This window comes from Desmodus rotundus, chromosome 4 (genome assembly GCF_022682495.2).
Source record: "Desmodus rotundus isolate HL8 chromosome 4, HLdesRot8A.1, whole genome shotgun sequence".
NCBI classification, from domain to species: domain Eukaryota; kingdom Metazoa; phylum Chordata; class Mammalia; order Chiroptera; family Phyllostomidae; genus Desmodus; species Desmodus rotundus.
This window is the reverse complement of record NC_071390.1, coordinates 78,599,747-78,622,452: the sequence shown is the minus strand read 5'-3', so window position 1 is coordinate 78,622,452 and position 22,706 is coordinate 78,599,747. Positions and strand designations below refer to the sequence as shown.

At 34.4% G+C, this 22,706-nt stretch overlaps 1 protein-coding gene across 3 annotated transcripts in view; it reads right to left on the bottom strand.

Annotated features, from left to right (window-relative positions):
• Positions 1–646: 646 nt before the first annotated feature.
• Positions 647–22,706, bottom strand: part of COPS4 (COP9 signalosome subunit 4) — a 40,308-nt gene continuing 18,248 nt past the window's right edge. Inside the window, exons 5-11 of one of the 3 annotated variants that reach the window (XM_053922813.1) lie at positions 20,621–20,774; positions 20,310–20,460; positions 13,736–13,906; positions 8,586–8,701; positions 7,292–7,376; positions 1,757–1,928; positions 647–1,160 (exon numbers count right to left, since the gene is read on the bottom strand). In XM_053922813.1, the coding sequence (XP_053778788.1) occupies positions 1,100–1,160; positions 1,757–1,928; positions 7,292–7,376; positions 8,586–8,701; positions 13,736–13,906; positions 20,310–20,460; positions 20,621–20,774 (910 nt within the window). In that variant the 3' untranslated portion in view covers positions 647–1,099. The remainder of the gene's footprint in view (positions 1,161–1,756; positions 1,929–7,291; positions 7,377–8,585; positions 8,702–13,735; positions 13,907–20,309; positions 20,461–20,620; positions 20,775–22,706) is intronic. The other 2 variants (XM_024574848.3, XM_024574849.3) reach the window with 2 other exon arrangements.

Below are 22,706 nucleotides of genomic sequence, written 5' to 3'. Positions count from 1 at the left end.
AAAGGAATCCCTGATCTTAATCATGAGAACTTACGTGGTTCCTGAGGGTAAATTCTAGAAAGTATGGGGGCTTCCCTGAGAGTGGGCACTTGGGGTTTTAACTGTCAAGCTAGTCTGCAGTAGGCCTCCGGTAATCTGTCAATTACCATTTCACTGTTCACCTCAGTTACTGGCTCAAGTGGATTCTATTTCTAGAAAGATAATTGCTGCTGTGATTCTATTTGCCTGTCTCTCCAGTTTTTGGAGTAGTGCTTTGCTCTTTGACCTCAATTCTCTGGTATAGCTAATAAAAGCCATTGACTTTCAGCCTCTTCAGCTATCTTCTTACCATGTGGAGTGATAATTTCCAGGCTCTTTAAGTGCTGGAGCTGAAACTGATAGTCACCCACAAACTTTTTTGAAAGTCTTTCCCAACTTCTCTATAAAGTTAGGCTGAAATTATCCTCTGAGGAGCCTTCCTTGATCTTTCTCTGCTAAATATACCAGTACTTGGTACAACTATATATAAGTATTACATTCATTATCTATTGGCTTGGTGATTGTGAATTCCTAGAAAAAAGGCATAATAGCTTATCTTTGCATTTCTAGCAAAAGGTATAATTATCTGCTTAACTGAAAGGAAAAAGGAAAAAAAAATCACTGTTCATTAATTAAAAACAAAGTGCTACTTTAATTTGGCTCACTTCTCCATTTATTAGAATAACCACATTTGGAGAGGCACAAAGCACTTAAGTTTTACATGACTACAAAGTTATCACAAATCCCAAACTTTTTAGCCACAGATATTTCACTTACTCTGTTTAAAGTAAAAGTTTTCAAAACATCTGAGTTAGCTTGATACACAGAGACCCTGAATATATGAGAACTACATATTTTTAAATGTTTGTATGTCCTGCTCTAATGTTTTCTTTAAGAGGAATCCAGCATAAAAGGGATTGAAATAGATACGCAAATGTTTTAGAGATAGTGAAACTAATCTGTACAGTATGGAAAAAGGCGTAGTGTGCACAGAAGTTCTGCAAGGGGTCACTGAGCCATCTGGGCTTCCATGGCTTGTGCTGTCCATTCTGGTGCTGTCTGACTAATTTTCTCCAAAAGGTTATTCACTTGGAAACAAAGCGATTGGATCTGTTTGTCCCATGTTGGCAGGGCTTCTCGTGCTAAAGAAAAAAGAAATAATGTAAAAAACTGAAATTACTCTTTTGTATTCACAGCAAATATAACTTAAAAAATAAATACAGAAATATTTATTTTTTTAAAGTTTACTCCAAAACTCTTGGCTAATAAAATTAAGCTAATAAACTAAAAGTTAAGAAAGCTACCTAAATCACTGGCACAAAGTGATTTAAAACAAAAAATGTGTACACACAATTATTATTCATGAAAACAAAATAAAACCAACCAACCAACCTCAACCACCACAATAAAAAGACAGACGGCTTCACTGAAGCTATCTCATTATCAATGACTCATAAGACACTGCCATCTACTGGGGAAAGTAAATCTATTTCTATTTTCCAGGCTGTCTCAACTTGACTCTCAAGAATAAATGTTTTAATATTTAAACTCAAATCAAACAAACAAATAACAACTCATCATGAATCCAGCCAGTTTTTCTCTATACAAGCAATATCCAGTTAGATATGAAAATTAGGGGGGAGCGTTCCATTTAAAATAATGGAACTTTACAAAAAATGGGCACAGAATCAATTAAGAACAAACTGTAAATCTTCATCAAGAACATAAAATAACTTGCCCTGGCTGGTGTGGCTCAGTGGATTGAGTTCTGGCCTGTGAACCAGTGTCGCTGGTTCTATTCCCAGTCACGGTACATGCCCAGGTTGCGGGCCAGGTCCCCAGTAGGGGGCGCTTGAGAGGCAACCACACATTGATGCTTCTCTCCCTCTCTGTCTCTCCTCTTCCCCTTTCTAAAAATAAATATATAAAATCTTTTTTAAAATGTTTATTTTATCAGTCCTTTTCAATTGATACGTAAATTTAAAGACACTGCAAAGACACAATCCTCCTTTTCTTTGTTTTACTTTCTAAGCAGGACAACAGTATAATTTTGAAAAACAGTGGCAGGATTTTGGTATATCTATACAATGCAATATTATCCAGGCTTAAAAAGGAATGAACTACTGACTACATGCTACAACATGAATGGGACTTGGAAACATCATGTTAAATGAGAAAAGCCAAAGGGTCACATACTGTATTATTCCAATTATATGAAATATCCAGAGTTGATAAATCCACAGAGACAGAATACAGACCAGTGGTTGCCATGGGCTGGGGAGAGGGAGGAATGAGGAGGAACTGCTAAATGGGCATGGGATTTCCTTTTGGAGAGACGAAAATGTTTTGGAACTAGGTAGAAACCATGGTTACACAACATTGTGAACATACTGTGAACCTGAATTGTTCACTTTAAAATAATTAATTTAAGTTATGTGAATTTCAACTTGATTAAAAAAATAGAAGTGAGAGGTTAAGAGTTGCTTTACAAATAGTAAAATTTACGATAACTTTATTACCATATCCTTACAGATAATTAGAACTAAATTGAGTACACAAATAGAACCAAATATGTTATATAGAACCAAATGTTATATAGAACCTAACATATATGAAAAATCAGAAAATATTTTATTTAAAAATGATACTTGCATAATTGGTTATGCATCTTTTAAAAAACAACTAGACCACAGCTTAAAATTATACACAAAAATGAGCTGTAGACAGATTAAATTTCTAAATATAAAACAATAAAGAAAAATATTAGAATTTTAGAAAAATATTAGTTTTACCCCAAGGTTTAGGAGACCTTCTTAATCAATACAGGAAACTCAAAAGCCATAAAATTAAAAACAGACATATTTGGCTACTAGTAAATTTTTAAATGTATTTATGATATGGTATTGCCTTACAGAAACACAACTGACAGGGCAAGAAAAGTATCTGTAACACATATAACAAACACAGTTAAAATTATCATTAAACCAAAAGCTACAGCAAACTGATATTGGGAGAGGTGTGGGAGGAAGAAAACAGGAAAAAGTAACATCAATTCACAGAAAAGAAAATAGTAATGGCCAATACATGGAATGACACTAAATTTCACCAGTGCCAAAGAAATGCACAATAAGACAAGAATATACTAATTTGCAAAATACAAAAGGGGAATAATATCTAGCTGTTGAAAATGTCATTCTCTCATACTGGTGGAAGTGTAAATAGCTACATTACTCCAGAAAGCAAATAGCAGCTATTAAGAATCAAAATACATATGTCCTTTGATGCAACAAAGGATACAACTCTTTAGACACTGTTCTATAGAACTAAGTGTACCTCTGCTGCTGGGATTATACCCTAAGAATCCTGAAATACCAATCCAAAAGAACCTATGCACCCCAATGTTCATAGCAGCACAATTTACAATAGCCAAGTACTGGAAGCAACCTAAGTGCCCATCAGCAAACGAGTGGATCCAAAAACTATGGTACATTTACACAATGGAATTCTACACAGCAGAGAGAAAGAAGGAGCTTATACCCTTTGCAATGGCATGGATGGAACTGGAGAGCATTATGCTAAGTAAAATAAGCCAGGCGGTAAGGGACAAATACCATATGATCTCACCTTTAACTGGATCATAATCAACAGAAGAAAAAAGCAAACAAAATATAACCAGAGACATTGAAGTTAAGAACAATCTAACAATAGCCAGGGGGGAGTAGGGAGGGGACAGTGAGGAGAGGGGATTACAGGAAATACTATAAAGGACACATGGACAAAATCAAGGGGGAGGGTAGAGATGGGGGAGGGAGGTGGGTTCAGCTGGGGTGGGGCAGAGGGATGGGGAGAAAAGGCATACAACTGTAATTGAATAACAATAAAAATTAAAATTAAAAAAAATGTGAACACATAAAAAAAACAGAACTAAGTGTACCAATATACAAAGATATGCACAAGAAAACCAAGTAAATGTCCATCAACAGATGAATAGCTGAAATCCATGAAACACTATACAAATATTAAAACAAATAAATGAGACTTTCATCTACTGACTTAAAAATATGTCCAAGACGGGGAGGGTAGAGGTGGGGGAGGGAGGTGGGACTGGCTGGGGTGGGGTGGAGGGAAGGGGAGAAAATGCAGACAACTGTAACTGAATAAAAATAAATTAATTAAAAAAATATATGTCCAAGGTACATTAACTTTTAAAAATAATTTGCAGAACATTACTTACTTTAAAATACAACATGACTTAAAAAAAATCTCTATATGTTTTTACTCATCTGTATAAGCATGCAGAAAGACACACAAGACTGTAGACTAATATTAGTTATGTCAGAAAGCTGAGATAGAGGAACGTAAGTAGAAGTAAAAATATTTTATTGTCTTCCTTTATTTATTCTTATAATGCCTTATTTGTTATAATGAGCATATATATCATTGCACTTTTTTAAATCTAAGAAAATTAGAAAAATATTGCATATTCTAACAAGTTGGTATACATTAACTTGTCTATTCACTTGGTGACTGGTTGGAGAGACTGTGGAAAGAAGTGAATACTTCAAAATGTTTGATGTGGGAAAGAATTTACAACACTGGGGAAAAACCAAAAAGACCTGTCTGTTGGACTGGAAAGAGAAAGCTATAAAAAAAATATAGACAACCTTTTGGAGACTTTGTAGAACTTTGTTCTATAAGAAATGGGAAGTCATTCATTAAAATGTCAAGGAAGAGTAATAATTTAATAATTTTTAAAATATTTTTGTTTGCATTTTTAAAAGATCACAATCATCCTGGTAGTACTAGGGCAACTAGATTAGAAAGAAGCAATTATAGGTATGAGAAAAAAAGTCAGGACCTTTTTTTCTCTATCTATATCTTTTCTCATATCTTTATTTCTCAAGCCCAGAAGCAGTTATGGGGGTTAAGAATAAACTGGTGACAGTAAGAAATGAAGGAAAGTTTGTGGGTTCCAGATACACCTAGGAGATAAAATTGAAAGGATTCTGGCCAACAAAGAAGAGGAAAGATGAAGGAGAAGGAATGCTGGAGAAAGTGAACAATGTGGTTTCTGGATGGCTGGTGGGTTGGTTGGTTGCTGTGGGAGGCAGGCAGAAAGAGAGAGAATGAATTCATTTTGGGATATGTTCATGCTGAGCTGCCCATGACACAATCAGGTATGAAATGCCTGGAAATCAATTAGAACCACTGCATGTGGGACTCAGAAGAGAGATTTACTCTAGAAAAGTATATATAAGTATTACCTACATAGAGATGGTAACTGAATCAATGGGAATATATGAGACTGCCTAGGGAAACTTGGTAGAGGGAGGAGAAAAGGCTGAGAAAAAAGCCCCAAGTAGCCTCAATATTTAAATTTAAAGGGCCTAAAGAATCTACTATATAATGATGACTAGGAAGAATACCTGGAGAAGTAGGAAAGAAATCAGGAGAATGAGATGAAGGACAGGACCAAAGTCAACATGATGGGGGTGGGGAGGGAGGTATCAAAAGGGAGTAAATGATCAACTCTATTAAATATGTTTAAAAGTCAAGATAAGCTTGAAAAAACAAAAGAATTTTTGTTAAAATCCAAGTATGTTTAAAACTGATGGAAAGAGCCCTGGCTGGTGTGGCTCAGTGGGCTGAGTGCTGACCTGCAAACCAGAGAGTTGTTGGTTTGATTCCCAGTCAAGGCATGTGCCTGGGTTGCAGGCCAGGTCCCCAGTAGGGGGAGCATGAGAGGCAACCACACATTGATGTTTCCCTCTCTTCCTCCCTTCCTCTCTCTCTAACAATATATAAAATCTTAAAAAAAAAAAAAAAAAAAAACCTGATTGAAAGAAGCCAACAGAAAAAGGATGAAAACAAGTAATAACTGCCAAGTTCAGGTTCCTAAAAATGTTTTGTTTAGGGAGGAGGGATAACGGCAGCAGCAAAGAAGAGATCCAAAACACAAGTGGAAAACTGGAAAGGGGCTCTGGCTGGTGTGGCTCAGTGAACTGAGCATTGGCCTGCAAAGCAAAGGGTTGCTAGTTTGATTCCCAGTCAGGGCACATGCCTGGGTTGTGAGCTGGATCCCCAGTTGGGGGCACTCAAGAGGCAACCATACATTAATATTTCTCTCCCTCGCTTTCTCCCTCCCTTCCCCTCTGTCTAAAAATAAATAAATAAAAATCTTTTTAAAAAAAGCTGGAGAGGGAGACAAAAACCATCTTCAGGACAACATGAAGGAAGAAAAAGACAATTAGATTTACATTTAACATATACAAGTTTATGAATCATATGAATCTGATAAAGAAGATAATCTCACACTGACAGCTTTTTTTCTTCTGTAAAATATGAAACAAGGGCATCTGCTGAGATAGAAGGGGAAGAGTCAGAGATTTAAGAAAAATTAAATCTGAAATAATCATTGCAGAGTAGGAAAAAGAATAGACTAAAAAAATATAACAAGAATCCCAGGTAGTGTTGAGGACCCTTGACCTTGAATTGGCAGTGGTAGTCATTTTGTCTGGTGTTCTGACTCTTCAACATCAGTTTGCTACTCAAGTATAGGCATGGGAAAGATGGAGAATGGGTTCGTTCAAGGTGAAGTTTTTTGCTGGACAGCCAGAACAAAAAGTTAACAGACAAATGTTCCAGGACATGTGTAAAAGAGTAATGAAATAATGAATCAAAATCCAAGCTGAATAGGAAGAAGGTTAAAGATAAAAAAGGGCTGGGCTAACTGAAAGAAGGTAAGAGTCAACAATCCAGTCAAGAGTTGAAGTGCAAGTAACTGAGATAGATCCCTAGAAAGAGAGGAAAATGATATGGTCAGAGTAGGATATTTCAAATTAAAATTTTACAAGTGCACAGCAAAGTCCACAATGTAAATGACGTAGGAATAGGGGCTGAGGAGGTATTAGAAAATGAGAAAGTCAAGAGATCTACTTACCTGCCTGCCTCCATTAGTTTAATGAGTTGCTGAACAGGAAATGCAGCTGTCATTTCTGCATGCCCGCTACATGGCATGTGTTCAATAAATGTTTGATGAGTAAATGAACAAATGACAATTTCAGTTTCAAATACTTCCACAGCACAGAAAATGCTGCATAAAATAGGTCCATGAATATAAATTCACAAAAACACATTTTAAATTATTTATTTGGGCAATAAGCCTACTCCAGTACTAAGATTCTAGGTCAAAGGAAATTGTTCAACATGTTTTAATCATAAATATACAATACCTCACTGATATTTCATTATGACAGAAACAAGCAAAACTTACTTTCGAAATGAACTATTCCATCAATCTGATCAATAAATCCATTCATACGTCCTTCTGTTATCATTTGCGATGCTATCTTTTCTGCCTGTTCAAATAAAAAATAAATTCATTCTCAGACACTTTATCTTATCTAACACATTCACATTTGATACGACAATTGAAAGCTCTTGGTTTAGCTAACCATCACTCAGCTTACAAATGTATTTATCAGCCATTCATTACAACAGTAAATCTTATAAATCTTCCTATGATATCACCCCAATTCTTTCTGGGGACAATCCATTATCATTATTTTAAATTAACTGGGATATATTTTACTTGTGAGATTTTGAACAAGAGCTAGCCCTCTTACTAATTTTTGTCTCTGCTTAAAATCAAACTAACAATTTTTTGTCTCACTGGGATCCTCACCTCAAAAAAAAAAATCCTAGTTTTTCTCATTTTATTTCATTTCAATTTTCACAGCATTTATCACCCAAAAAGTCTTTAAGAAAGTAGTATTTCTGCCCTGGCTGGTGTGGCTCAGTGGATTTAGCACCTGTCTATGAACTAAAGGCTTGCAGGCTTGCTTCCCAGTCAGGGCACATGCCTGGGTTGCAGGCCTGGTCCCCAACTGGGGTGTGTAAGAGGCTACCAACCGATGTTTCTCTCCCTCACTTTCTCCCTCCCTTCTGCTCTCTCTAAAAGTAAATAAACAATTTTTTTAAATATTATAAAATTAAGAGAATGTTTTGTAAGTGATACTTGAAATACCATCTCAATACTATTGGTATTTTGTTGGGATTTGTACATAGCCAACTAAACCCTTGTCGTTACAAAGAATGAAATTAATTCTCTAATAACTCAGTCAACTTCTTATGTTAAACACAGAAGTTATAACAGACTAGCCTGGCATATTACCATAGCCATAGTCTCAAACAGAAGAAATATTTAATCAATCTAAGGGCAGAATATAGAAGTAATAAGGCATCTATCAAAATCTTCAGTCAGAAATCAGAAACCACTATAAAATTTAAAGACTCTAAGCAAGCATATTCTCACGAAATGGGTATCATAATCTAGAAACCTTTTAAGATTTCTATTCTATGTCACTTTATCAAAAATATAAACAAAAACAAAGACAATTCCACTATAGTACTATTTTAACATTCAAATAATTTATTTCCACTTATCTGAGGCTTTTTATGTATATTTTTGTTGCAGTTGCCAATATCTAACAATTATATATTTTATTTTCTCATTACATTAATAATTTAGTCTCTTAACTTCCTTTTTATTGGAAACAAGAAAATACCTTAGCTGCAGGGATCTCTAAAAGAGCTCCAAGTTCTTCAAAGGTAATATTATTATATAATTTGCTTGCAGACAACAAATTGTGCTCAATAACAGCTCTGTCCAAGATGCTAGAACCTTAAATAAATATAAATAAGATAGTCATAAGTTTGAAACTAGTTTTATACTCTTAAAAGATGCATCATTTTTTCTGAAAATTTCTAAGCAGGTAATAAATCATAATCATTGTCTTTATTCCCATAAAAACTTTATATTTTTTTAAGATTTATTTATTTTTAGAGAGAAGAGAAGGGAGAGAGAAAGAGAGGAAGAGGAACATCCATTTGTGAGAGATACATCGATTGGCTGCCTCTTGCACACCCCCCAACTGGGGACCCAACCCAGAACCCAAGCATGTGCCCTGACTGGGAATCAAGCCAGCGACACTTCAGTTTGCAGGCTGGCACTCAATCCACTGAGCTACACCAGCCAGGGCCCATCAAAACTTTAAAAATAACTCAAATACCTTATTTGATACAGCTTGAATAATATGCAATTAAATATAAATAACATATTTTGAAAATGAGGGATCGGCAAGTAAATTACTAACTAGCTGAATGGATTTAACCTTTTGGGTTTGAAGGTCTGCTACCTTAGGCTACCTAGCAGACTTATAACTTTTCTTGCTATAAGCTAACTCTTATTAGCAAACAGCAGGAAAACAATCATGCAAGCTTAATAAAGTCAATACATATAGCTCAATAGAAATATCTCTGTTCTTTTGGGCACTCCATGAGCACCTTATTCTGAAGCAAATGTGAAAAATGTGCAGAATGTAGGAACAAGCTAACCCTTCATGAGAGATAAAGTATAGCATCTTTCCTTAAATGAGGTCATACAGGGCCTGATGAAGTTCTGGACCCAAGGCCCCCATAATGAAGACGTTAGACTGGTGGGTTCACCCAATTATTTTTTCTTTCTTTACAGTGTTATTGAAATTTAACTGATATATAACACGGTGTTAGTTTAAGGTATACAACATAATAAGTTAATACATGTATATGTTGTAAAATGATTACCATAATTTTTGTTAAGATCCATCACCTCACATAGTTACAAATTTTTTTCTTATGATGTGAACTTTTGAAATCTATTCTCTTAGCAACTTGCAAATATAATGACCTAAATATGGGAAAACATGAAAGATTTGATATTGTTAAGATAGCAATACTCCCCAAATTGTTCTATAGAGTCAATGTAATCCCTATCAAAAATCCAGCTAGCATCTTTGCAAAATCTGACATGCTGATTGACATATGATTAAAATTCACATGGAAATTCAAGGGACCAAGAGGAGCAAAAATAACCTTCAAAAAGAACAAAGCTGGAAGACACACTTCTCGATTTCAAAACTTACTACAAAGTTATAGCATCTAAGATATTGTGGTTCTAGCATGAGTACAGGCATACAGAATAGTGGAATAGAATTTAGAATCCAGAATAAACTCTCGCATTTAGCATCAACTGATCATCAACCAGTATGCTAAGACAATTCAATGTGAAAGTAAGAGTCTTTTCAAAAAATGCTGCTGTAATAAACTGGATATCCATATAAAGTGAGACCTTATCTTATACCATATATAAAAATTAACTCAAAATGAATCAAAGACCTAATATAAGAGTTACAACTGGAAAACTTATAGAAGAAAACAGAATCTTCATGACCTTGGATTAGGCAATGGCTTCCTAGGTACAACACTGAAAACACAAGCAATAGAAGGAAAAAACAGATAAGTTAGACTTCAACAAAATTTAAAACTTTCGTGTTTCAACAGACACCATCAAAAAAGAAAGAACAGACAATGAGAGAATTGCAAATCATTTATCTGATAAGGATCAGATTGAAAATATACAAAGAATTCTTACAATTCAGTAATAAAATTTTAACCCAATTTAAAAGTAGGCAAATGATCTGAATAGACATTTCTCTAAAGATGCACTAAAAGGTGCTCAACATCATTAGCCCTCAAGGAAATGCAAATCGATACCACCTCATACCCAGCAGGATGGGTAAATGAAAAACACAGATAATAACAAGTGTGGGAGAAAATACGAAAAACTGAAACCCTCAGACACTGATGGCAGGAATGTAAAATGGAGCAGCTACTTTGGGAAACAGTCTGGCACGCCTCAAAAGACTAAACAGAGTCACCATGACCCCTAACTCCACTCCTAAGTATATACTCAAAAAAATTAAAAACTTATGGCCATACAAAGACTTTTGTATGAATGTTCATACAGCATTAATAGCCAAAAAAGTAAAAAATAACCTATATACCTACCAACTGATAAAGAAATAAGATATAGTATATTCATATAATAGAATATTACTTGGCAATGAAAGGGAATGAAGTACTGATGCATAGTACAATAGATAAGCCTTGAAAACATCATGATAAATAAAAGAATTCAGTCACAAAACGCCAGGTATATGAGGAGGGACCCAAAAAACTGCAATTACCTTCTGGTGGGGGGCCCCTTACAGTACAGGCTTCCCCTGCTGGTGATGTTGTAGTAACACATCTGTATCAGTGTACCAGCTGGCATTGTTGTGAGAGGCTGCGTTCAGCTTCAGTGAATTTTTTTTGAAGACTCTCTCAAAGCGTTTGCCCACTTCATGATGGTTGATTTACGAGCTCACCTGCCCACACCGTGTTCAGTGTTCAACAGTTATTGATCCAAAATGGCATCACCCCTGTGCCCCACCCTCCCTATTTACACAATCTCCCCCAGAACGACTTCTTTTTACTTCTTTTTGTTTCCCCGGATGAAAAAGGTTCTCAAAGGGAAACCTTTTGCCCATGTGGAAGAGGTGAAACGAAAAACAGCAGAAGCACTAAAAGGGCATCAAAATCGACAAGTTCAAAAACTTTTGAGCAGCGAAAGAAAGTCTCAATAGGTGTATTACATCAGATTGAGAGTACTTTGAAGCTGCCTGAAGTTTAAACATGTAAGAACAAATACCCAATTTTTTATAAATAGATTCTGTTTTTTGGGGGGTCTTCTCTCATATACATGATTCCATTTATGTGAAATATCCAAAATAGGCAAGTCTACTGAGCAGAAAGTAGACTAGTACTAACATTCTACAATTCTGGGAATATACTATGTCTCAAGATTGCTAACCTAAACCAATACAAAAAATAATGAATGTAAAAAAAAAAAAATTGCTAGCCTAGGGTTGTAATGACAGTAGATAAAAATGTCCAAGAAAAATAAACAAGGAAAACAACAGGGTCTAAAATGAAAGAGTAAGAGAAAACATCTGCCCTATTTTTAGTCCCATGTGACAAATTTGAGAATCATTTTCATTCTCAGAATCTAGTGAGTATCCCTCTTTTTAGAAAAAAATTATCTAAGTAATTACATCCTTTCTCTTTTTCCTTTTTATGGCTGGAAAGCTCAAAGTCAAATTGGAAGCTCAACTATATCAATTATGGAAACTTTTTCTTATTTATCTGGCTTTTAACTTTTTTCTCATACATCTTGCAAAAAGAATTTGAAGCTGCTTAGAAAAATGCACAGAAGAGCATTTAAAAGTAAAAAAGTGGTGATGAGCACACAATGCAATATACAAATAATGTATTATAACATTGTACACTTGAAACTTACATAATCTTATTAACCAATGTCACCCCAATAAATTTAATTATTAAAAAAGAAAAACAAGAGTAGCAACAATCAAAACACATACTATTTACAGGAGGACTACAAGTTAATTTTAAGCTTTCTAGCAGCCAACCAAATTAAGAATACCAATCAGTTTATCAACTTACAGTGTCTTTACATAAGACAAAAATCCAACTGCTCAGGAGAATTACAACTAATCCTAAAAAAGGAATTTTCCCTCAGGATTGCATGAAGAATAGCCTATAGGAAAAAATATCTCCTTTAGCCAGAAAGATAGAAATCAAATGGTTTCCTGCCCTGACTGGTGGGACTTAATGGTTGGGCATCGTTCTGCAAAGTGAAAGGTCACTGGTTCAATTCCCAGTCAGGGCACATGCCTGGGTTGTGGGTTCAGTCCCTGGTGTGGCGCATACGAGAGGCAACCAATCAATGTTTCTCACGTTAATATTTCTGTCCCTCTCTTCCTCCTTCCCTTGCCCTCTTCAAAAATAAACAAATAAAATCTTTAAAAACAACAAAAAAGAATCAACTGGTTTCCTTCTTTGTTTTTGTTTTTTGTTTTTTTTTTTCTGTAGAGAATTTTTATTAAGAGTTTATTTGAGCCAAAATGATGACATATGCCAGGGAGCAAGCTATCAAGTGCTCCGACTGGTTTCCTTCTTAAAGTAAAATTAAATGAAAGAAATTCAATAGAATTCAATAGAATCAATGGAATCCCTTCACTGATCTGGTTTAACTCAGGGAAGTAAGATTGGGTGAAGTGTACACCTTTCAGCCAAATCCTACAAAAATGACTTTACAGATAAATTCTCTTCAATAGGATGAAAGTAAATCCCAAGCAGTGAATCTAACAGATCTGCATGTTTATTTTAATCTTTTCCACATTTCTGATGGTCTATGTCTATATTTTTATCATCTGTTACTATTATAAGCTACTTTAAAACCTGTAAAATAACTGATGTTATGAACAAGCATCTATTAAAAATTTCTTTCCTAGCAAACGCAGTCTAACTTAAGCAAATACATCCCTTATAACAAAGAAACATGACACCAAGTTCTGTTCTTATTGGAAACAATTTCACCCTGAATAACCTTAGGCAAGCTACTGTGCCAAATTTTGCTATATATCCAAAATTAGACTGGATAATTATTAAGCAAACTAATGTTTAAGATTAATTTAGGTACTTATCAAATGGTTTGAGTTTTTTTAAAAAACAGGCACTATAAGCCTAGTCTATAATTCTACTTCCCTTATAGTTTCCCAAAAATGCATAATTCCACAAAATACTTTCCAATAGGGCTATTTTTATACTTCAAACCCCTATCTATGTATGGTACTCATCTTCAGTCAATATTCTTTTTTTATCAAGTGTTAAGTTAAAATGTTACAGAAAGATATCAAGATGATTAAAATTTAACACACTTTGCACTGGCATGTACCTAAATATTCACTACCACATACTTAAAAGACGTGATCATTACCATCAGCTGTAGTTGCTTTTTGGTGAGGCATCAGCATGGCAGCAAATTCCTGAAGTTGATTTCCTCTGATGATCCTATCCAGGTACATTTTCTCTAGGATCCCATAAGCAGCAAGTTGCTGGCACCTTTCATCCTTAAAGAGAGTAGCTAGCATTCGAGAACGCTGTTGTCCTAAGGAAAACAAATGAAAATGAACATCAAATATTCTCACAATCTATTTCATCAATGAAAAACAATTTTTCTTATGACCCCATTTTGCCTACTAAAATAAACAATTTTCATTATTTGTGGCAGTTATGTTTTATAAAGTTGAGGCCAACACTACATTAGTGAATACTCAACTGCTGTTCCTACGGGAAATAGGTTAGTTTCCTAAAAGCCTCTGGTCACATGTTTGTCAGCTAATCATTATGCAGCCTTGTTTTATGTTACTCATACCTGAATGACACTTATCTAATATATGCATTTTCTCTATCAGGCACATCACAGACTTCCTTCTCTTGAGAACACAAGAGAGTACTTCAGCACTATGCTTAAGGGGCCACTTTAAGCATCAAAATCACCATCAAAAAGCAAAAAAATGTGAAAAATACACTATTAACAGCCCACAAAAAGGAACTTTACAGTATGAAAGTGAAACCAAGGAGGTAGAGCACTGCCTTATTCAACCCCAGCTGAAAACATACATTGGGGTGATTCGAATCTTTTCCTTCTCTGTGCATTATTTGCAAATGACTGCAAAAGCACCACGAGTGTTGATTTGGGGGTGACAAATAAATTTTAGCAAGTAGGCAAATTCACAAATAGGTAATATTGAGAAACAATGGTATATCCATTTATGAAGAATAGGATATACACCAAAATCCTACACGTGGTTCAAATTATAGCTAATTGTTATTTTCTTCTCAATTATTTGTATTTCTACAATGAACAAGCATTTCTTTGGTAGTAATAAAACAATTTATAAAAGATGAACAAATATTTCTCTAATAGGAAACTTAACATTCATAGTTTCAAGTTAGATTTGCAAGGATCTCCATTTTTTAAAACTTGTATTGACTTTTTTAATTTACTAATTTTAAAGAAAGAGGAAGGAGGGAGAGAGAGAGAAAGTGAGAGAGAAAAACAATGATTTTGTTATTCCACTTACTGATGCATTCATTGGTTGCTTCTTATACCCTGACTAGGGATCAAACCTACAACCTTGGCATATTGGGATGACATGCTACCCAACTGAGCTACCCATCCAGGGCTCAAGGCTCTATAAATGGCGAAAAATTACATGACAACTGATGACATTAAAAAATCGAAAGGATACAGTGAACAAATTTTCTTTTTACATACGTTTTTAGCTCTGTATTCTGAAAGAGCCTAACACAACGACACCCAGTGGCAATGAGCATATCTAGCACCCTGATCTTGGTATCCCCATTAAAAGAAACTAGGGATCCTTGAAAAATAGCTGATTTTAAGTCTGAGGCAGGAAAAATACAAGATAACCCTAAGGCGTCTTTTTATGCTGCAATGCAGGCAAGTATTCCAAGATTAATGGGGCCGTGTCAAAAAGACATCGTTTGGTCATATTTGGGACAATTTTGAGCATCAAAAAGGACAATAATTAAATTACACACTGAGTAAATAAAAAACAAAGTCAAATATACAAAAATGTTCATAGCAGTACTATTCCTAACAGCCAATCAGAAACTACACAAAGACAATAGGATAAATTGTGGCATATTCACACAATGAAAATGAAGAAACTATACCTATATGTAACAATATGAATAAATTTCATAAAGTTAAGCAAAGGAAACTAGACAAGTATATTATCAATATACTATAAGATTTCATTTATGTAAATATACGAAGCAGGTACAACATACATACTGATGATTACATTATGCTTGGGGGTTGGGGGATGTGGCTGGTTGCTAGGAGAAAACAAGATAGAGGCTTTCAGGGTGAAAGGAAACTAGGGAACAGAATTTTCGTAGTGTCAAAGCAGCACCCCTGAAATTATTTACGAAATACAAAGAGGACAAAGTACTTTTAAAATGGAGCTTTTACCTTAACCAGATGATCAAATTCAGCATCACTCACAGTGGCACAACCTGACATTATGTGCTCTCTGATGTGAGGCAACTGCAAGGACACAGCATCACTGTGAGGCATGCCTGCTAGAAAAAATGTAACTGGAATCTAATCAAGTCTTTGGCTAACTTCCATTTACAGGAAGTAATTGGGATTAAGGAATGAATAAACAATATATATCAAACAAATCTAGAATGAAGAATATTCCATACAACTTCAAAAAATCAGTACTTTTTTTAAGTGAGAAAACTATATGATGTTGTGTGTTAATTGTATTATATCTCAGTAAACTTGTGTTGGGGGTGAGGAATCTATTCTAGACTAAAAAAATCTGAAGAGTAAAAAGACAACCACCAAATACCACACGTGAATTTGTTCCTTGTTTAAGCAGAAAAAAGGCAGGTATAAAAGATACTCCTGAGACAACTCAGACAGTGATAGACCAAATAGTAAATTCTACAGTGGCATCTCCATTAATTTTTGTAGGGATGATAATGGTATTACAGTCATGTTAAAAAAATGTTCTTATTCTTAGGAGATCCATGATAATATGTAAGGAGGGAAGGTCATAATGGCTCACAACTAACTTTAAAATGATACATCAAAAATGTGTGTGTGTGTGTGTGAGAAAGCAAGCATGACAAAAATTCAGAAAAAACTGGAAAAAGAGTAATAAAGGGAGAGTATATCTACTAGATAACAAAACATGTTATGAAACTATAGTAATTCAAAGAACATAGTACCAGTATGTTCATAAACAGACAGGCTAATTAAAGAAACAATACTATGTCCAGAAATCTACTACAGTGTGCTTCAAATCAATAAGGGAAAAAAAGATGGATTGTTCAATAAAGGATGCTAGGTCAAACAACTAGCCTTTTAAGAAAAAAAGTTAATTTCCCTATCTCATCCCTCACACTAAAACAAATCCAAATGAATTAGGATTTATAGATAAATTTAAGTAAGAAGTAGACAAAACTAATCTATACTAGTGATTACTCTTTGGGGCAAGAGTTGGAGGCAGTGACTAGGAGGAAAGATGAAGGTAAAAAATGAAACCCTAAATTTAGCAGCAATTCTCAAAGGGGGTCCTTAACACCTTTCAAGGGATAGGTGAGATTAACACTTTCTTTATAACATAAGGACACCGTTTGCCTTTTTCACTACTTTGACACCTGCACTGTGGGTGCAGAGGCAATGGCGGCTAGCTAAAACTACTGGTACCACAGCACCAAACAAGGCAGTGACATAGGTGCCCAAAATACATTGTGCCACACACTCAACAGTCAAAACAGAAATATAGTTTCACTTTAAAGTGTCCTTGCAGCAGTAAAAATTTACTTTTATTAAATCTTGATAGTTGAAAACACGTCTTTTTAATATTCGGGTGACAAAAGGGAAAATGCACATAAAGCAGTTCTGCTGCAAAAGGAAGTACAATGGTTGTCCCCAGGAAATACTGCAAGCTGAACTAGTCTTTTTTTCATGGAATACCATTTACATAAATTAATGACTGACAAGTCACAGTTTTTCAGACATGGGTATTTGGAAGACATATTCTTAAAAATGAACAAAGTGAGTCTGTCACTATCAATCAACACTATTTGTTGTCTCTGATAACACTCGAGTTTTCAGCAAAACAATAGGAATTTTTGAAAATGTCAATCTGCCAACATGAGCTTGACAACTTTCCAATAATTAAAGGTTTTTCTGATGAGATCAGTGGTAATATATTTAAATATTTTTTTATTGTATAACAAAGTAAGTATATCAATATTTGGAAGCTCTGAGTAACTCAGTGAACCACTATTTTCCAAACAACCAATATATAACAGTACAAAATCTTACATGTGTAAAATATACATTCAAAGTGTAAGACAGACCCTGAGTGGTATGGCTCAGTTGGCTGGGCATCCTCCTGCAAAGTGAAAGGTTGCCAGTTCGATTCCCTATCAGGGCACGTGCCTGGGTTCTGGGCTCAGTACTGGTTGGGGTGCCTGTGAGATGCAAATGATTGATGTTTCTCTCTCATATCAATGTTTCTCTCCCTCTTTCCCTCCCTTCCCCCTCTCTAAAAATAAATAAAATCTTTTAAAAAACAGGCAAGACAGACCAAGACTTGACCCTAACAGAGAGCAAAAAGCTCAGTGATACGGTTTCAGATGCCTCATTACAACTAACGTATAAGAAACTATACTACATGTCCAGTTAAGTATAGTATCAAAGAGTAATATCCACAATTATCTGAAAAAGTAATTAAATATGAGTATTTTTTCCAACTACATGTCTGTGTGAGGCTGGATTTTCTTCATTTACTTCCACTAAAACAACATATGACAAATAGATTGAGCACAAAAGTACCTTTAAGAATTCAGTTTTGTCTTTTAAAGCAGACATTGAAAAGATTTTTTAAAATGTAAAACAATTCCTTTCTCCTAACATTTTTTGGTCTGGAAAATATGGTTATTTATTAAAATATGTCATTTGTGTTTATATATAATAGATCTATTATTGCTACTTATAGTAAATTAGTAAAATATTTTAAATTTCTCATTTCAATTTCTAATACAGTAATCAACAGGTATCACCTACATAAACAAAAGTGCTCTAGTGTAAAAAGGGTCCTAAAACCAGAGGATTTGAGAACCTAAAGTACTAAAAGAAAACATGTGGAAATATAAAATATGTCAATTTCAGAATAGGAAAGATTTTTCCAAGCAAGTCAACAAAACCCAGAAACCATTAAAAAAAGATTAATATACTTAACTACATAAAAATTTAACGTTTCTACAAGATGAAAATTTCATATACAAAGCCAAAAAAGGGGACAACAAATTGGGAAGAAAATTTGTTAAATTTCTCATAGAAATGATGAGGTGTTTTTTTTTTTTAAGATTTTATTTATTTATTTTCAGAGACAGGGGAAGGGAGGGAGAAAGAAAGGGAGAACATCAATCGATTGCCTCTCACATGCCCCCAACCAGGGTCCTGGCCCACAATCCAGGCATGTGCACTGATGGAGAATTGAACCAGTGACCTTTTGCTTTGTGGGATGATGCCCAACTCACTGAGCCAAGCTGGTCAGGACTAAATGAAGAGCTTTTATAAGCCACCAAGAAAAGGATACAAACTCAAAAAAAATTACAAGTGGGCATAAACCGTTAATTCACTAAAAAAAAGGTTTATCAACAATGATTTTTTAACATAATACTCAAAAACATTCAAGGTAAATGAAACGCAAATTAATATTAGGATGACATACAATCTTTCATCTATCAGATTAGCAAGGATAAATATATTTGGTAATACATGTGGGAGGAACCAGGTACACACGGATATTGTTGTTTGGAGTATAAATTAAAGGGCAACACAGAATTCGTATCAAATGTATATACCCTTGGACTCAAGAATTAACCCATACATTTACTAATCATTATAGCACTGTTTGTAATGACTAAATTACAAAAAGCCAAACAATAGAAAATCAAAAAGAATGAGCTATATGTATTGATATAGAAATACCACTATGATATATAAGTACATAAACAAGCAAGCTGCAAAAGTGTGTATATCACTTTTACAAAAAGGAAATACAAGAAACTGGTAATTGTTCTTTAGAACAAGATGCAGTACCATTCTATATACTGCCTCTTCAGTAAGAAAAATATGATTACTGCTTCATAAAAAAAAGTGTAGTCTGACCATGTCATTAGGCTCTCAACTAAACATAATTCAAGAATAAACATTCTAAAATGATTTAGAAAAGCCATGGCTTAGAATTATCAGCATTATTCTCAATGCCCTTTCTGCTTTGTAAGTTGAGTGATTTATACGCTATAATTTAGAAAAAAAGGAGAACCGTTTATTATTGACATTTATTGAAAAAGAGGGTAACTGCCAGGTCTAAAACTGAGGCTTGAAGATTAAAAAAAAATCTTGGCCTTGGCTAGGTAGCTCAGTTGGTTACAGGATTGTCCCACTACACCAAGATTGCAGGTTTGATTCCCCAGTCAGGGCACATATAAGAAAAAATAAATGTATAAATAAGTGGAAAAAAATTGATTTTTCTCTCTCTCTCTTTCCCTCTCTTTCTCTCTCTCTCTAAAATCAGTAAATTTTCAAAAACCCCTAAAGCAATACATTAATTATCATATCAGCTATCTCTAGATTTTAATTTTTAACCCCCTCTGTATAATTTTCACTTAATTTGATATCCATTTTTTTCAGTGATATTTTAGGAGAACTAAATGTCACATTATCTCTTAATTATTCCTAATACCTGTGGGTAATAGACTGATACATGCATTAATTAAAAATTTTTTTAAGTTGGTAATCCATTTTACTGCTGTTTCTGTTTAAATGTTTAAACTAAATATACCATAACTGCATTAATAAGACATCCCTTTGCTAAATCCTCTAGTAGTAATAAGCCTAAAATATTAAGCAAATTGACTGTTCATTAAAGCATAAATGACATGTTTACCTGCTGATGCTAAGATGGTACAGTGCAAAGCATGTTTTAAGGCCTCTAGTCTTTCACTTTCATGCACTATTGTCTTGTAAGAGAGCTCGTTGTACCTTTGTGCAGCTTCAATAAATTTTCTTCTGTAATCAAGAACACGTGCGTAGCACACCTATAGAAGGGAAAAGATTTCAATGGGGGGGAATTAAAAAGCAAAAGCAAAAAATAAAGAGAATTTCTAATATACAATAGCATTTATGATGTTCTGGAGCATCTTAGTATAGCAGGATTCTCCAATACAAAATTAATTCTAAATCAGCTTATCTGCTTACCTTATAATGTATCTGTAACTGTTCATTGGTTGACTCATTCTGAAGCAATGATGCTCGATTTATGTAAGCCTCTGCCTGGACTGGATCATCATCCTCTAGATATAGCCTAGCAATCTTCAGGTACGTCTCTAGTTTATAATCCACATTGTACTGCCTATGATATAAGAGAAGAAGAAAGATTATTTTATCAAGAAATGATTAGGGGTGGTAAAAAATAAGTTATCTTTTCCTTACATATATTGTGTTAATATAATGAAATCAAAAACTTTTTAATGCATTATATACAAAAGCTAAAAAATATTTACAAATTTTTATACAATTTTAATTTTTATCATTTTTATTATCATTTTTCATGTTACATTTTATCTTCTAATTAATTTTAAGTAATTTCATAAGTCAAGGACCTTACAAGAAAAACTGCCCAGTTCAGGGATATATATATGTAACTGATGAGATGATAAGTAACTACAACCATACTGGGAAAAAAATGGGAATGTGTTCTCCAACCATCCTCTGACACCTTCAAATTGTACTCCTTTATAGTGGGTACTCTTCACCCACTATTCAGGTGGGACAAAAGTAGGTTTACAGTTGTGAGTATGTGAAACACACAGTTTATTCTTGTGTTTTTATGTAATTATTGTATTATTTGCCATAAGAACAACTTTGAACTTTCTTTTGTCCTACCCTGTGTTTTACCTCTAGAAAATAAATCCCAAGAAAATAATCATGGATGTGCACATATATGTATATACAAAGATATTCATTTATAAAATGAATATCCATAAGTATCTGTAGTAGGAAAAAATAGAAATCACCAATTATATTCATGGTAATCAATTGAGTTGTGGTATGTAAAGATGGTAGAATACTATATAGTTATTATAATAATTACTATGTGATAATAGTCATCATATATTTTTGCTAAGTGAAAAACTGGATAAAACATGATTAAAATGTATTTCTTCACACATATATCAAAATAATAGCAATTATCTCTGGGTGATGAGATTACAAGTGGTTTTCATTTCTTTATCACAGTGCTCAAATTTTATGCAGGAAATGCATAACTGAAGACCCTATATAATCCAAAAAAACGCACATAATTCAAGATTAATCCTCACAGAAAAATTAATCCTATGTACCAGCAAAAGTTCTGGTAAATGGGATTAATTTAAATAGAGAAGAGAATTATACATTAGTCAGTCCTATTCTCTGTCTATATTCTCTACCTTAGAGATCTCATCCAATCTAATGGCTTTAAATTTTACCTGTAACTCCCAAATGTGTATCTCTAGTCCAGACTTTTCTCCTAAACTCCAGACTAATATATTCAACTCCCTACTATATATATTTCCACTTGGTTATCACATGTCTGAAACAAAACTCTTGATCTTCCCTCAAAACCTATTCTTCACCACTCAGTAGATTGGCAACTCCATTTTTCCAGTTGTTTAGACCAAAAATTAGGACTTATCTTGGTTTCCTCTTACACTCCATTATCCAGCCATCAGGAAATCCTTAGCTCTACCTTAAAAACATATCCAGAATCCAAAATTTCTCAAAATCTCCATTTCATCTGCAGTAGTGCACAAGGCCTCCTAACTAATGGCCCTGTTTCTATCATTGCATGCCTACAGTTTATTCTCAACTCAGTCATCAGAGTAAGTCTTAAAAATGTAAGTCAGATCATGTCAGTCTTCTGTAAAAACAAAAAAGTTCCAATGGCTCCACCTCATTTTACTTAAAGAAAATATGAAGGCCTTACACTGGCTTACAAGACCCCACATAATCTGGTCCCTAGTTCTCTGATCTCATCCTCCACTGCCCTCTCCTTTGTTCACTCCATTAAACCCATAATGGTCTCCTTGTTCTTCTTCTTTTCTTTAAAGATTTTATTTATTTATTTTTAGAGGGGAAGGGAGGGAGAAAGGGAGAGCAACATCAATGTGTGGTTGCCTCTCACGTGCCCCCCACTGGGGACCTGGCCCACAACCCAAGCATGTGCCCTGACTGGGAATCGAACCAGCAACCCCTTGCTTCGTAGGCCCACTGAGCCACACCAGCCAGCCTCCTTGTTCTTAAA